The 14936-nt window shown below is 44.0% G+C and overlaps 1 protein-coding gene and 1 long non-coding RNA gene across 7 annotated transcripts in view; both read left to right on the top strand.

The window, feature by feature from the left end:
- CLDN10 (claudin 10) overlaps window positions 1–14936 on the top strand; it is a 106856-nt gene that overhangs the window by 85307 nt on the left and 6613 nt on the right. For 4 of the 6 annotated variants that reach the window (XM_040991236.1, XM_040991232.1, XM_040991235.1 and 1 more), the window contains exons 2-3: window positions 9041–9202; window positions 9291–9372. In XM_040991236.1, coding sequence (XP_040847170.1) covers window positions 9041–9202; window positions 9291–9372 — 244 coding nt within the window. Of the gene's footprint in view, window positions 1–1299; window positions 1549–9040; window positions 9203–9290; window positions 9373–14936 lie in introns of those variants that run through there. The other 2 variants (XM_040991233.1, XM_040991230.1) reach the window with 1 other exon arrangement.
- LOC121163615 lies at window positions 5884–7505 on the top strand. The gene is made up of 3 exons (XR_005884917.1): window positions 5884–5976; window positions 6696–7063; window positions 7398–7505. It is a non-coding gene; the product is annotated as an uncharacterized LOC121163615 (long non-coding RNA).

The raw sequence follows: 14936 nt of genomic DNA, 5'->3' as shown, positions 1-14936 counted from the left end.
GGCAAGAACTTTAAGTGGACGAATAATAACCTCCTCATAAACCAGTGTCTTTGTTCCTTCATCTATGCCCAGATGTGTAACTACAGGAGCTGGAAGTACACCCTGCTCTTTATATTTAACTTGAGGCAGTAATGAAGAAAGGAAGCAATAAATGAGTTTATTCTTGTCTTGGATGCTGAAAGTGGAGGTGTTGTAAAAAGTGAAGCCTCACTGTGGAAGCCAGCATGTGGGTTAAGCCTCCACCACCATCCCATATGCCTCATGTCCTGGCTGCTCCACTTCTAGCTCCCTGCTAATGCATGTAAGAAAACAGTGGGTGATGGCCCAAGTGCTTGGAATCCTGCACCTGCAAGGGAGACCCAAATGAAGCTCCTGGCTTGGGCCTGGCAGGGCCTGGGCGGGGGTGTTGTAGTGTTATAATCGTTTGGGAAGTGAATTATCAGATGGAAGATCTCTGTCTCTGTAATCCTGATCCTCAAACAATTACGTATTTTTAAACTCATTGTGCTAGAGCCCTCTCTTCATGGATCAGACCCACACAGTCAGAAGCTGGTAGGGTGCTACAGGCCAAAGGCCTTAGAGACACAATCCCTGAGAGGTACGCGGTTGCAATATTCAAGATCAAGGTGGAAACAAAGGCAGATGTCCGGGTGCCTGGAATGTCCATCACTGCTGTCTTGAGACCTGTGCCTCCAAGGCCTCTGCACATAGTGCCAGGCCCCGAAAAACTACAGAATTTGGAGGGCAAGGTCGATTTCGAGATAAAGCACTGGCACCTTGATCCCTCATGAAAAGCCAAATAGGATAACACAGACAAGTGTGGAGCACAGACCTCTAAGAACCCAGCAAGCCGAGGGCTGCGGGACCAGACCTTGCCCTCTTAGAACACACAAAAGGCTTTTATTTTTCCAGCTCTGTTTTTATAAGGTGTTCAGGGTAGGTAGGACTGAGTCAGGGGTGGCAGGCTGGGTCTACAGCCCGGCTGTCCACAGCAGCTCCCAGTTGTTCCTGCACCACTGCAGCAGGACAGCCGTTTTCCTGCGAGTGAGTTGTATGGATCGGGAACTCAGGGGAGTGCAGGCGGCGGCTGGCCACTCGCCCTGCCCGCCCTGCCCGTGCTGCTTGAGCCTCCCTACAGCACCTGCTGCACGCTGCGCTGGGCCGGACACGGTGTGCGAGGCCGCGCGCTCCCCCTGGCGCCGGATCCCTGGGGCAGCGGGCGGGGTGAGGGAGGCGGTGGAAGGCGGAGTCTCCGGCCCCAGCGCGCAGGGGTCCCGGCGCCAAGTGGGAGCGCCAGGGCGAGCGTGAGTGCAGCGGCAGCGGGCGGGATGGCGAGCACGGCCTCGGAGATCATCGCCTTCATGGTCTCCATCTCAGGCTGGGTGCTAGTGTCCTCCACGCTGCCCACCGATTACTGGAAGGTGTCCACCATCGACGGCACGGTCATTACCACTGCTACCTATTGGGCCAACCTGTGGAAGACGTGTGTGACCGACTCCACCGGCGTCTCCAACTGCAAGGATTTCCCCTCCATGCTGGCTTTGGACGGTCTGCATCCCCCTTGGGCCCCATCCAGCCCTTACTCCTCTGGCCACCCTGTGGATGGGTCTCTCCGTCCCACGACCCCGGAGCGGAAGCTCCTGGACGGGGCTCCTCCGAGGCCTGGCCCCCCCTGCCACTTCACTGGGAACCAGCTTGATGGAGCAGGGGAGGGTCCCCAGCACCCACCTTCCTGCAGCGTGGGTGCCCTGATAGCTCACACCCCGGGACCCCCGGGACCCCTGGGATGCGCATGCTGGAGAAGGGTGGTCTCAAGGACAGCCTGGCTGGGATAATTTCCAGGCACGCTGGGTCCTAAGAGTCGGCACACGTCAGTCCCGCGTCTCTGGGGGCAGTTGGGACAAAGCTTCTTCCCTCCACACACCACCCAAATCAGGGTCCCAATCAACATAGCCTGGTGGTGAGCCAAATCTTCCCCCTTCCCAGCCACCCCACTCACTCATTCTCCAACGCCTTCAGTCGCTTCCTTGGTTCTTTTCAAAGTAGGCAGGGAAAAGAAAAAATATATATATATATGCCATATTGCAGGAATTTTTGCTCTTTTCTGTAAAAATTCTTCCATTGACTTTCAAGTTCAGGCTTTAACACCTGCTCTGAATTCTAGGGAAATAAATAGCTCTGATCAGGCCGGGGAAAGAAGCGTCCTCAGAGGGCAGGGACCCTGGGTCCCTGCAAGATCTTGTTCTGGAAACCTGCAGGTTGCGTCTGTTCCTCTCTCTCCTGGGCTCCGTGGCGTTCCCTGCCTGATGTTCTGTGAGCGTTTGTGCGGTTCTGCTTAGCCAGCGGAGCTCTGTGTTGTATTGCCTTGTAGCAACAGGTGGATATGCATCTAGCAAACTGGATTGTCTCCATAGCAGCCAAAGTAATTTCTTTCATTCTAGACTTTTCCCCCAGAATTTTACAGTAACAGACGGTGAATGAATCCCAGCAAAAACTTAAATGGCGTCATTTAATTATAGATCTGATTTTCTAATGTTATTTTAAATGACTGTTCTTGCAGTTTTTTATTTGTATAGCTGGGCAAGTGAGAGACAAAATTTGGTTCCCTCAAGATGGTGCTGGCTGCCCAAAGCAAGCTGTTTCTCAGTGTGGTTTCAGACAGAACCTCCTCTTGGGGAATTGTGTTAGGGTTATGAAGGGGCACCTGGGTCTGCAGCCCATTGTGTAAGGTGAGCAGCCGGAGCCCTGTTCATAACCACAATGAATGCTGAGCTCCCCAAGCCTGCCAGTAGGCATCCAGGTGGTGAACAGACAGGCTCTTGTTCTTGTGGCTTTACATCCAGGAACGTGAGGTTGACAGTTTACTGTCCTGCAAACATTCTTGGGCTTGTACTCCATTGTTACTGAGGATGGCATGCCAGCCAGGCGCTTCCTTCTATGGGACAGTGGAGGGACAAAGCAGAGGAGGGAGGAGTCAGTGCTGGGGGCTATTACTGCAGGAAGGAGAGTGGAGTATCCCGGTGTGTCCCAGAGCCTAGGGTATCCTGATTGGGGCAGGCGGGGTAACAATGAAGGAAGGAGGGCAGAGTGTTCCGTTAGTAAGCCCCATATTAGCGGGGAGTAGAGCTGAGGTGAGGTTCAGATACCACCCAGTTTGTGATAAAAAGGTGATCTGGTTTTTCTAGATATCTGTTACCATGATGAGTATGGTAACTAATACACCATTTTCAACCTACTTATTTTCTTAGCATTACACTGAATGTATCTTCCATGCATTTCAAATGTCCTTGAATTTTGGGTCACTGGTATTTGAATGAACGATTTGTTTAGCATTCCTAGCATAGCAATTTGGATAGTTTGCAAATTTTTTGAAATTTTTTTAAATTTTTATTTGAAAGGCAAAAAGCAAGTTAGAGGTACATAGAAATTTTGTATCCATTGGTTCATGCCCCAAATACAACATTCAAACTGGGCCAGGCTGAAGCCGAGAGCTTGGAACTTCATCCAGGTCTCCCATGCAGGTGGCAAGGACCCGAATGTCGTCATCCACTGGCTCCCAGGGTGCACATTAGCACAAAGCTGGACCACGAGAAGCAGAGCAGGGACGCAGGCACTCGGCTTGAGGTACAGGTGTCCCAGGCGGTGACTGGGCTCCTTGCCACTCATCCCTAAATCTGTGCCCTTTCACCTTGTGCCATTAGTCATCATAAAGTGAACAACTTGGTGGTATTTAGTACTGCCCCCAGGGTTGTGTAACACCACCTCTACAGAAATGACTTTTATCTACATAACTGCTCATGATTTACCTTTTTGTTTCCTGCAATGCTTTAAAGTTCATCCTTTGTCTTCCCAAGTTGGGACAGATAGAAGTGGCTCTTTTTCACTGCAGCGTAGCATTCATTTGTCCGGATAGACTGGTGGACTTAACCATGTACTCATTGTGCACACAGGCCCTTTGCTACTTTTTATCGGTGTTAATACCGTATTGAAAATCCTTGAACTCACCTCTTTGTATGCATGTGTGTTTCTGTAGCCAACTCCACTGAGCCGTGTTACTATCAGAGCAGTAAATGCATTTCCATATTCAGTGTGTACTACAAGATCGCATTCCACCAACGATTTAAGAGGCTCCCTGTTTCTCTACATTCTTACCACTGCATTTTCTCATCCAGTGTTCTGGGTGACAGATTTTGTTGTCATTTTAATTATGATTTCTCGATGATCAGCAATTTTGGCAATCTTATCATGTATATAGAGACCCTCTTTTTTGCTTTCTCATTTTGATTTGTCTATATCTTATGCCTGTGGTTCTGTTTTTCCCTCTGGTTAAAATGATCAGGCATTTTGTGATTTGTGATATATCTGCAATAAAAAACTATTGCTTGTCTTTCCTTTCATGTGGGACTTAGAAATTTGTGTTGTACTCAGGCTGATCCATCTCTTCCTTGACAACTTGGCCTTCGGCAGCTTCAGAGGAGTTTTGCTACCAGAACACTTACTTGTGTGTTTCTCCCAGAAGGTTCTAGCACACAGCTGCGTATTCATATGAAGGAGAGCTGATTTTCCCACCTGCAAGTGGAAACTTTCTGGAACAGAGCCTCTCTGCTTGTGTACTGTCTGCCTGTGTCCAGAGCAGGTGCATGTGTTGGCTGTAAGACCTGGCATTGCCTTTATAGTGATGGGTGAAGGCTGCTTTTCTGTGGACCCTGGTGGCCAAAGACCTGAGCAGCCTGCCTGAGCCCTGAAACAGGGTAAGGAGAGAGAAGGCTCGGGACACCTTGCTCTTGTGTTTGGTGGAAAAGCAGACTTCTAGGATGCAGGCAATGGGATCATTTTTCTGAATTTGCTGTGAGTTCAAAGCCCTGGTTCTTCACCCTCAGGGGGGTGTCATGACCACCCAGGTTTTCCCTGCTGGAGAAATGAGGCATGGCAAAGCTGAACACCTGGATTTAATATTACACTGTGTTATGAAGGCATTGCTCAATCCTGCTTGGACTCAATGTCTCTATTGAGTGCCTTTGATGATTTTCTTATTCCTCGTCAGATATTTTGTGTTCTTTTTTGTTGCCGTTTGTAAAGGCTGGTAATTTTAATTTATACAAAGGGAACAAATTTTATATGTTTCATATATCAATTTCATGAGCATAATGATGCTTGCTGCGCAGTACTCTCTCACTCCTACCATCCTTCCTCCTTTTCTTATTTTTTTTTAATTTTTATGATGGCATGCTTTCATTTTATAACCACAAGCTTAACCCTCCACTAAATAACGATACCTTATTGATTTCTATGTAGTCTGTGAGTTGGGTGTGCCACATTCCTGTTTTACAGATAAGAAAACTGGGCTCAGATTAAGTAATAATGTGATCAGGGGCACATCACAGACATACCAGAGCTCAAGTTTAGAGTTCCTGCCTTTTTCCCACCCATGTTTCTTTCAAAGAGTTGATGAAAAAAAGTACCCAAAGCTACCAGGATAAGAAAAGTATCTTCTTTTATGCTTTTGGATTAAAAGGGATATTTAGAGTTAGCCGGTTGGAATCAAGTTTAGTGATCCCCTCTTTGTTGGCGACACCCAAAGCATCATAATCAGGAGCCGGCAGAGCCTACACCGCCTTCTCTGCATGGGTATGATCAGGGTGTTGCCTTTGGCTGCCTCCAGGTCCCTGACTTTCTTCATAACCTGTTTGATCGGCTGCTTGTTGGCCATGACGTCCTTAAGGAGCACAAGCGTGCTGTTGTCTTCTGTCTTCTTCATGGTGGACTCAGTGGTCAAGCTCGTTTCTCCTGGGGTGGCTCTTGCAAGCATATTTGGCTTCTGGAGACGCGGAGTCTTGGGCTGCTGGAAATGAGTGACATGTGGATCTTCTTTATGTTCTGGTTCTAAACATCTTTCAGCACTGTGTTCTGAGCCAAAAAAAAAGCCTTTGCTGCTTCTTGGCAGGAGCCTCCTTCTTCGTGTTTGGTGCCATTCTGGTGAGAAGCACTTCTCCAGTTTGCTTCTAGAACTTCGGTGGCTTGCAAGTGTGTCTTGAGTGAATTGTCTCCACCATGTAGATATTTTCATTTTTGCTGATCTGCAATTGAAAAATGGGTCTGTGTCATTTAGAAAACACGTGAATTTCAGGGACACTTTGAAGGTTTCCTCCAAAAGAATCCGTCCATTTTTTTCCACTTGCTACATTTTACTCCTTGAGAATGTCGCTGTTGATTGAGCCAGTGCATTCTGTTTATTGCTCATCTGTATGCCTTTGGGAGTGCTCCCTGAGCTTCAGCAGAGCACCATTTCCAGCCAGTTGTTTTTAGTGTAGGCCGTCTATTTTTGGTGGTGGGAATGTTTGCTGCTTCTCTCGGGAGAACTAACTGTAAATTATACTTCATAGAACTTCTAAGTAAATATGTTCATGCCCCAGCAGTTTAATGTGTTAATTAAGTATTAACAAGTACCCGTAAATTAGGCTTGTCAGAAATAATGGCCTCCTTGGCTGGGTTTTTATGTCTGTTGCACTTGGTGGTGTTACTCGTGAGCATTGCCCTAAGGAGCTGTTGGAAAGTTGAGTCTGCCTTGCAGAAGATAAACTTAGTGTGTTAAAGTCACTGAAAGCTGGAGTCTGTGGGTGTTTTAGGAAGTGGCAATTCATTCCTTGCATGGCTGGCAGGGGGGTTCATCCGCTTCTCTTTGCTCCCCATTTCAGAACATCCTATCAGTAAGGGACTTCTTTTGTGCACATAAAACCTTGTTGGCAATTGCTACTGTTATCGTATCACAGAGAGACCTCACCTTCCAAACCAGGGATCTGGTTGGCAGAAGAGGAGGACCTGACCAAAACAGAACCTACTTCCTCCAACTCTCCCATACAAGAGACCAGAACAGGTTCAAGGGCTGAGCCGGAAGCACTCAGGAAAAAGAAACCCAGCGAGAACAGGTGCAGAGGTTACAGCTCATGTCACTTCCACTTTGTCTGGATGATGAAATGGATTGGCCTGCGATTGTAACCTCTGTTCACCCTCTGGGAAAATGCCTTCCCTGTTCTAGATGACAGCATGTAGAACTTCTCCTCTGGTAAAGTCCTGACCATCTCCATTTTCTGTGAACACAGCCTCTAAAATAAATAGGGAAAACAAATTATGCTGCATAATAATGTTTTCTATGGACATTCTCTTGTTACTTTTCCATCTCATCCTGTGCTTATGTTCAATGTCAAACTCTTTATCAGGTGTGTGTGTACAGGGAGAAGCATAGTATATGCAGGGTTCAGTGCCACCTGTGGTTTGAAGTCCCTGGGGTGTGGAAGTCTCAGCACTTGTTCCTCATAGAGAAGGGAAACTACTCTATATGTTTATTCTCCTCACCCCAAACACATATTTTTAAAAATTTATTTAATGATTGCTTTCAGAGTCAGCCAAAACTCCTCAAAACTACAGATTAAAATGAACTTCGTAAAAGTGTGGTGGTGGCCGATGAGCCACATCCCAAGGGACTGATGAGTTGCTGCTTGGCCTCCTCCTCCTCTGCCTCTTCCACATCCTCCTCCCGTGCCATGCCATTGCCTGCGTCCTGGACCATGGCCTGAGAGACGGAGGGTAGAAGCTGAAAACAGGCTGTTCAGTACTGGACAACAGAGATCCCAGTAACCCTGAGGCACAATTATCACTATCAAAATAAACCTTCCCTATGCTATTTTGTTGAAAATAAGTTTCTTTTGCTGTTTCTGATGGCCTCAATGTCAGTGAAATTGTTTTCTATGTGGAAGTAGCTCACTCTGTCCAAGAGAAGGTCACCATCACTTTGGTTTGCATGTGTAGGGTACTGGAATGTAATAAAATTCAGTAAGAGGTTCCTGTTTGGTCTTCAGAGTAGATTCTTAGAGTAGAAATGAGCGTGCAGATTTCATTCTTTCCCAAAGGAGCATGAACTGGAGGCCATCAGCATCTTCTCCCTGAACTCACGATTGTCATGATTTTAGGATTATTATTTACTAAAGGATTGAACATAGTGATTTGCTATGTCTTGCCATTTCAGAGGCTTTCTTGTTCCAACTAAAAGGCATAATTCCCTGTGTGAATCTAATGAATATTCATTTTCTTAACAAAAATTAACTCCCATGTAGTATGTGGTACTGTCACTACTTCAGCTTGAAATATGGTGCTGTTTCAAGTGAAATGAAAATGGCTTATGTGGTAAATGTTTATTCTATTCTATTGATTTAAAATATGTTTCTGCCTGGTCAAAAGACACTGATGTTTGCCATCACCCTAGCCATGCAAATAAAAATATGTGACCAAGACAATGAATGGTGCAGGAGAGATGGTCAAACAAACCAGCAGAACACACACCTGTGATACTTGGAAGACATTCATCTATATGCAAACAGTTGATTTAATGACTACAAACTACTCTTCTAATTAAACAATGTTTTTTAAGCGCAGTTTTATTATGTGTTCCCTGACGGTAGTACAATGTCACTAACATAGTCTCTGATTTAGATTCCTCATAGCTCATGACCTTAGTCTGGTCAGTCTTTGTTTATAAACTTCCACTAAAATCAGAAAATTTGGGAGCTTTTGTGCGCAACTATAAGTTCTCTGTTTTCACAATGTCAAGACCATCAGGTCACCTATTTAAGACCCCTGACATGCCAAGGACTTGGAGGGTGGGAGTGGTGGCACATGGTATGCTTCCTGGGGAAAGACAGAGTGAGGTGGGTTTGTAGTCCAGTCTGGGTTGGAATCCATTCTAGGTTTACTAACTCCCTGCTGGCATATTGCATATCCTTCTGTGTCTCTGTTTCCTCATCATGAAACGGAATAATCACACCCAGACCCCTGCGGAAAGTGATGCCTGTACTGTGTGTGAGCTGAAGTAGGCGTTTCATCAATATTAACTTGTTTTCCCTTCTTGTCCCATGTTTTAACCAGCATAGTCATTTTCTTTTTTTGGAAAACAGATCAGGTACCCAGCATGACTATGTGAACTGAAGGTTTCTCCCGGTACAGCTGCGAGCTGTGTGCTAACGTGCATGGCTTCCTCTAATTGCAGGTTACATCCAGGCATGCAGAGGACTTATGATCGCTGCTGTCAGCCTGGGCTTCTTCGGCTCCATCTTTGCACTCTTTGGCATGAAGTGTACCAAAGTCGGGGGCTCAGATAAAGCCAAAGCGAAAATTGCCTGTTTGGCTGGGATCGTGTTCATCCTGTCAGGTAAGAAGCCACATTCTTGCAAACGAGATAGTTCACAGTGGTCGTGAGGCTGTACTCACCGTTGTGCTTTCCTGTTGCCATTCTCTAGGACTGTGCTCCATGACTGGCTGTTCCCTGTACGCCAACAAAATCACTACAGAGTTCTTCGATCCTCTCTTTGTTGAGCAAAAGTAAGTACTTTTTTTTGGTCTGTAGGTTGCAAACTTGCTGGAAATGTGTATGAATTCATGTTCTAAATTGAGGCATGAGTTTCCCTGGGATGACATTTGGTTTTCTGGAATGGTTTTTGAAAGTGTGACACACTGATAAATGGCAATTGGCAACATCATTCAAGATTGAGCACTTGATGTGCCGCACTGGCAAGAGGTATGTTTCATTATTCTGTCAAAGTTTGGAACTCATCTACTGCACAATATACAGTTGCAGCCAACATAGAGGGAAAATGGCCGAGAGGTGCAGGATGGGGAGGAGAACATGATGAGACACAAGAATGGAAAAAGGAAAGCTTGCCTTGATTGTTGTGTCTCCAAAGTTGCATTTTCCAGATGCTAGTTTCTTGGCCTGTTAAATTTGCTGTGTAACTGCCACCTGGTTAACCTTTAGGAAGAAGCTGCCTGATGCCAGGTTTTAAAAAAGATGCTTGCAGATCATGGCACCTGCACACAGTAGCAACTGGGCTTTGTTGCTTTGGTATCAGCGGATAAGTTTGTTGTTTTTGCTTTTCAACTATGAACTGTTGCTTTTGATAGTTTCCCAAGGCTTTCTTCTTTTTCTTCTTCTTCTTCTTTTGTTTGTTTGTTTTTTGCATTGGAAAAACCCCAAGGATATTGTATCAGAAATCACAATGGACCAAATGTTTCTTTTGTGAGACTGTCTCCATGTGCTTCAGTAGGAAGCCGCTGTATGTGCAGGTGCGGTACAGCCAGCCAGGCTCATAATCTCTTACAGACTTCACATCAGGTGGTGAATTTGTATGAAGTAAATTCCTAAAGTAGCTTGTCAAGGGGACATTGCTTTGTTTATGGCAGATTTAGGGATCTCTGGAAATTGATTTGCATAAAGAATAAATGGTTATCTCATGAAATCCTCATATAATGAAAATGATGGTGACTGTATGTTGAGCCATGCCAATGTGTCTAGTAAAGCACTAGAACTATTGTTTTGTTCCTACTGTGCTCTTGTGGAATAGATGCTGTTGGTTGGTACTCGCTTATTTAAACTGAGGAAGGAGTTAGCCAAGGTGTTCCAAAGAGCTTGGATTGATTGAGCTGGGATTCAGACAGGGTCATCAGCTTCTGCAGGATTTATAATATTCTCTTGTTATTTTCATGACCGTGTGCCATGTATACTTTTCACCAAGAGGGTTTCTTCTGTACATTTACAACCAGTTTGATCCAGAAATTGTATAAAATTGGAAACAAGAACTGCCTTAGCCTCCAATATGACATTTAGTATCATAGATACACCATGAAAATATATTTTTTATAGTTTATTAAGAATATTTGCTAGCCTTTCTACATTATCCTTTCTATGTCACCTTTTTAAAGTTTTCCTGGAGATGATTAAAAGTTGTCTGGTTTACATTTTAATCATTGCTTGACTCTTTCCTTAAATTGCCATGGGTAATTGTAACTTCAACTTGTCTTCCTGTTAATGTTGCCTGGACTTTTGCTATGTGCTTAGTCTCCTCATTCAGTTTAGTACTATTGAATTTTCTTAGTCTCCTCTCAGAATTTTGTTAAACTCAGTTCAACAATGATGCTCTATGAGATATATTGCTTTTTTTTTTTTTTTTACCAAATTCTTAGTAATACATTGGGCTACCCCAATCCCACTCTTGGCCTCCCAGTTTTGCTTTTTCTACTACTCCTTGCTGTTGGTCTATATTCTCATCTGCAGAATAGAGATAATAGGATTACTAGTCTGAGTTGCTGTCAACATTAATGCAGTGTATTTAGGTCAGCAATATATGTAACCATATGTGCTTACAATATTTTAATGTGGTTGGCACAGAGCACCATCTTATATTAGCTCTTCTTGTGTGTTAACCATATCATTTTTCTTTCATTCTGTATAGAAAGCAAGATTTATTTGTGTTAGCTCTTTTCTGTAAAATCTTAAAAAAGAATACCTACAGTTTTCTGATTTATTTGAAATACACACCAAAAAGCACTGCTTACAAATGGACAATAGGTGTGACTATATATATAAAGATCTTGACACCAAAATCATACAGATAATATAAGCTTTGTGAAACACTTGCATTTTAAGAATATTTTGGCTTTTTAAAATTGGAACTTTCTCCTCTGTCTGAATGTTTCATGGCCCCTTGCGTGAAGAAAGGCCTGTGAGATTTCCATGACCAAGGATCATCAAGGCCTGAAAACCATACATGTAATCATACTCACATCACCCACAATGACAGAAAAGTAGCACCAAAATGACATGTGACACCCCCAGGCATACACACACACTGTCTGAACAAAGTAACTCTCTAAACCTCAGTATATTTGCTAATGTTGACTTCATCTGGCTTATCAAAATCTTCTGAGGAGGGAGAGCTGGAAATTTGGAAAATCAATAGATTACAAGTTGATTATGAACACAAAATAAACTTTGCTTAGAGGACCTTAAATGCTATGATTTTTAAAGCCAGATTTTGCCTTGGCATGATTTAGAGGATAGCATTTCCTTAGCTGGCATTACTTAGACTGTAGTAATCAGTGCCTCTGATTTTCTTTGCTCAGGAACCTGGAGAAGGATATGTCAGAGTCAGAGCTCATGGCATGGCTGACCCTGGGTGAACTTGAATTTGTGAGGTGCAGTCATGAGGAAGGTTCTGTCTGCTGCCTTAATCCAGCAGCTTAGGAAATAAGCAGTTCCTTGAAGTTATAAAGAATCTATTTCATGTCCTGTCTTCTTTGCCTAGCACAGTGCCCAGAAGTGAAATCCTTACTTTTAATGCATCCTTTTAGGATTCTCAGAAGCTGTGCTAAAAAGCATGCCCATTCTCCTCTTTGTTATCTTCAGATATTAATCTTACAAAAACCTAGTTACTTCCAGAAAGCCTCCTCCAGTTATAGAAGTCACGACCGTGGGTGGATCACACCGAGAGAAAGCTATTGGCCACCTTCTTGTATTTCTGTTGAGCAGGTGTTGGATCTCTGATACCCAAACTCTCAAATATGCTGGAAAATGGTTCAGGCCTCATAGTGTCAGTTTGCTGTTGTTCTTAAGAGTTAATTATACTAAGTAATAATGTAATAATTGGATCTTTGTAGATTTCCCCATTTCTGTAGCTTGATTGCGTAAGTTTGGAAAATACAACCAAGCTCATATGAACAGTTACCACCACACTGTGTTGATGTGCAAATTGGAGCTAATCATGTGAAGTGATGGCAGCAGCACCACGTAGCGTATTGTGCTATATGTTCAGTGAGTAGGCGGTGTAAGACTCTCACTCGCTCACCGTGTACCTGGGAAGTTACATTTAACAGAATCGCAGTCTTTGAAGAGTTTCACCACACCGTGTTCTGTTATTCATGTCCCACCCTTTCTTCCCTTTGGTTGGCTTCCTTTCACTTGAGATGGGATTCTGTCTGATGACTCTAGCCTGGGTTCCTGCAGAGCCTGGGAAACTCTCAACTCTTCCCTTTAGGCTGTTTCACCTTTTTATAAAAACTAAACCTACCGAATCCGAAAAAAACAAATGTCCCCTCCTGCAAGCCTGTGGTCACAGGTGCCCCTTAGCATGATTCATCAGCACAGGGCCGTCGTGTTGTTCCCATCATTGCTTTGTTGTCCAAGCCACTGACTTCCGGAATGTCTTGCTTTGTTTCCTTAAATAAACTGTTCTGAGAAAGAATTGATTGACATTAAGAAACTGCTTTCCAAATCAAGCAAGGTTAACAGCGCTTAACCATTGCTCTACTTGAGGAAACAGAACTTTGTGATCTTTGATTTGTTCTCTTTGTGTAGGAGACCTGACCTTCCTATTTTGGCTCAGTCTCATGTCTGTGTCTTACCAACAACCTCTAGACGTCCCTGCTCTCAGACTTTTCAGAACCACGGGTCAGTCTCATGCTTCGTGCATATTTAGCTTCTACTTTAGGATCTGAGCTTTGTTTAGATTAAATATTGTTACCACTCTGATTTTTGTTAGAATTAAATAGCTGCTTTCTTTCAGATAAATTCTCTCATTCTCTTTGTCCGTAAGGTTCAGTTGAACAACAGTTGAAGAAGTACAGTTTTGAGGATATACGGATTTTCCTCATGAGTTTGATATTAATATTGATTCCACCAGGTGATCACACCAAGACATTTAACCTCTCTCCTCGGTCCTAATTATATTTTAATACATCATGATTATTTATTTATTTTGAGATTATTCCATTAATGAGATTATTCAGAGAATGTACAATTGTTAGTAAAGAGTTTATTGGTTCTTGCTAGGAGATTCCAGAATGTGCCATGTGTTAAGAAAACAATATAACTGTTAGCTATCAAAAAGGGACAGGCATTGTGGTGAAGCAGCATAAAGCTGCTGTAATTCTGAACTGGGAGCCTGGTATCACTCCCACCCCTTTTTCTGATCCAGTTTACTGCAGATTGGCTTCCTGCTATCCTGGGGGGTGGTAGAGGATGGCTAAAATACTTAAGTTGCGGTCACTTAGCTAAAGATCCAAATGCAGTTCCTGGCTCTTGGCTTCTGAGCCCAACCCAAGCTGTGGTGGTCATTTGGGGGAATGAACTAGCAAGTGTGAGATCAAGCTCTCTCTGCTGCTCTGCCTCTTAAAAAAGGAAACATTAAAAACCAAATGGGGCTGATTCTGTGACCTGACTTTGTTCAGAAGCATCATCGGCCTCAGATTAGCACAATCGGTTTGATGCTCTTGTCTTGTTGGCAAGACTTAAAGACCCACTTAGACTCCCAGTGTCTGCCAACTCTGGGTGTCACAGACTGGTGCTGGAAGCATCCAGCTTGCATATTCACATCTTCTCAACCCTTCAGTACTTGGCCTCTGGGAGTTTCCGTCAGAGTCCGGCCATTGTGGTCAGCACTGCTTGTTTATTGGCCTGTGTCCTAAGCCAAACATGGAATGTCTGCAATTGGAAAACCACGTGTTCTTATTTTGGAATCTCTTAGCTAACTCATGCTGCCTGACATGCACAGTGGCTTGGCTTAGGGCTGTGTCTTCTAGAATGGAACAACTGAGCATACTGTAAGAGACCTGTTGAAGAGGGGCAGGAGCGGAGTGGAGGCAGTTTTTAAGAGCAAGGCTCCTGGATCCAGGCAGGGGTTCAAGAGCAAAGCCCGGCTGCTATTTTATCAACTATGTAACCTTGAAAAAGTCGTTGATTTTTTTTCCTGCACCATGTGCCCTTCATCTTACAGATGAGGATAACAAGAACTGAGGAGCTTGTGGGATGGATTAAATGAAACAGTGCAGTTGAGCTGTTTAGAACTGTTCCTGGTACAAACACTCAAACATTAGCTATGATTTTAAGGGTATTAACTCTTGCTCAGGAAATATTAAAATAACATGGTATTTGCTTATATGATCTGTCGTGTTTGACCATAGGGAAATTGATGTTGAAATATCAGAGACGTAGTAGAAGAAAAAAGTAGAGAAAAGGTAACATGTGTCCCATATGGCCACTGATGTTCTTAGCATTGAGTTAAGGATAAGTAACAACTGGAAAGTCCACTAGATAGATATGCTTGAGCCTTGGC

This window comes from Ochotona curzoniae, unplaced genomic scaffold, assembly GCF_017591425.1.
Source record: "Ochotona curzoniae isolate NIBS_2020 unplaced genomic scaffold, NIBS_Ocur_1.0 contig_64, whole genome shotgun sequence".
Lineage (NCBI taxonomy): Eukaryota > Metazoa > Chordata > Mammalia > Lagomorpha > Ochotonidae > Ochotona > Ochotona curzoniae.
Note: the sequence above shows the minus strand (reverse complement) of the source record. Positions and strands in the feature narration are given on the sequence as shown.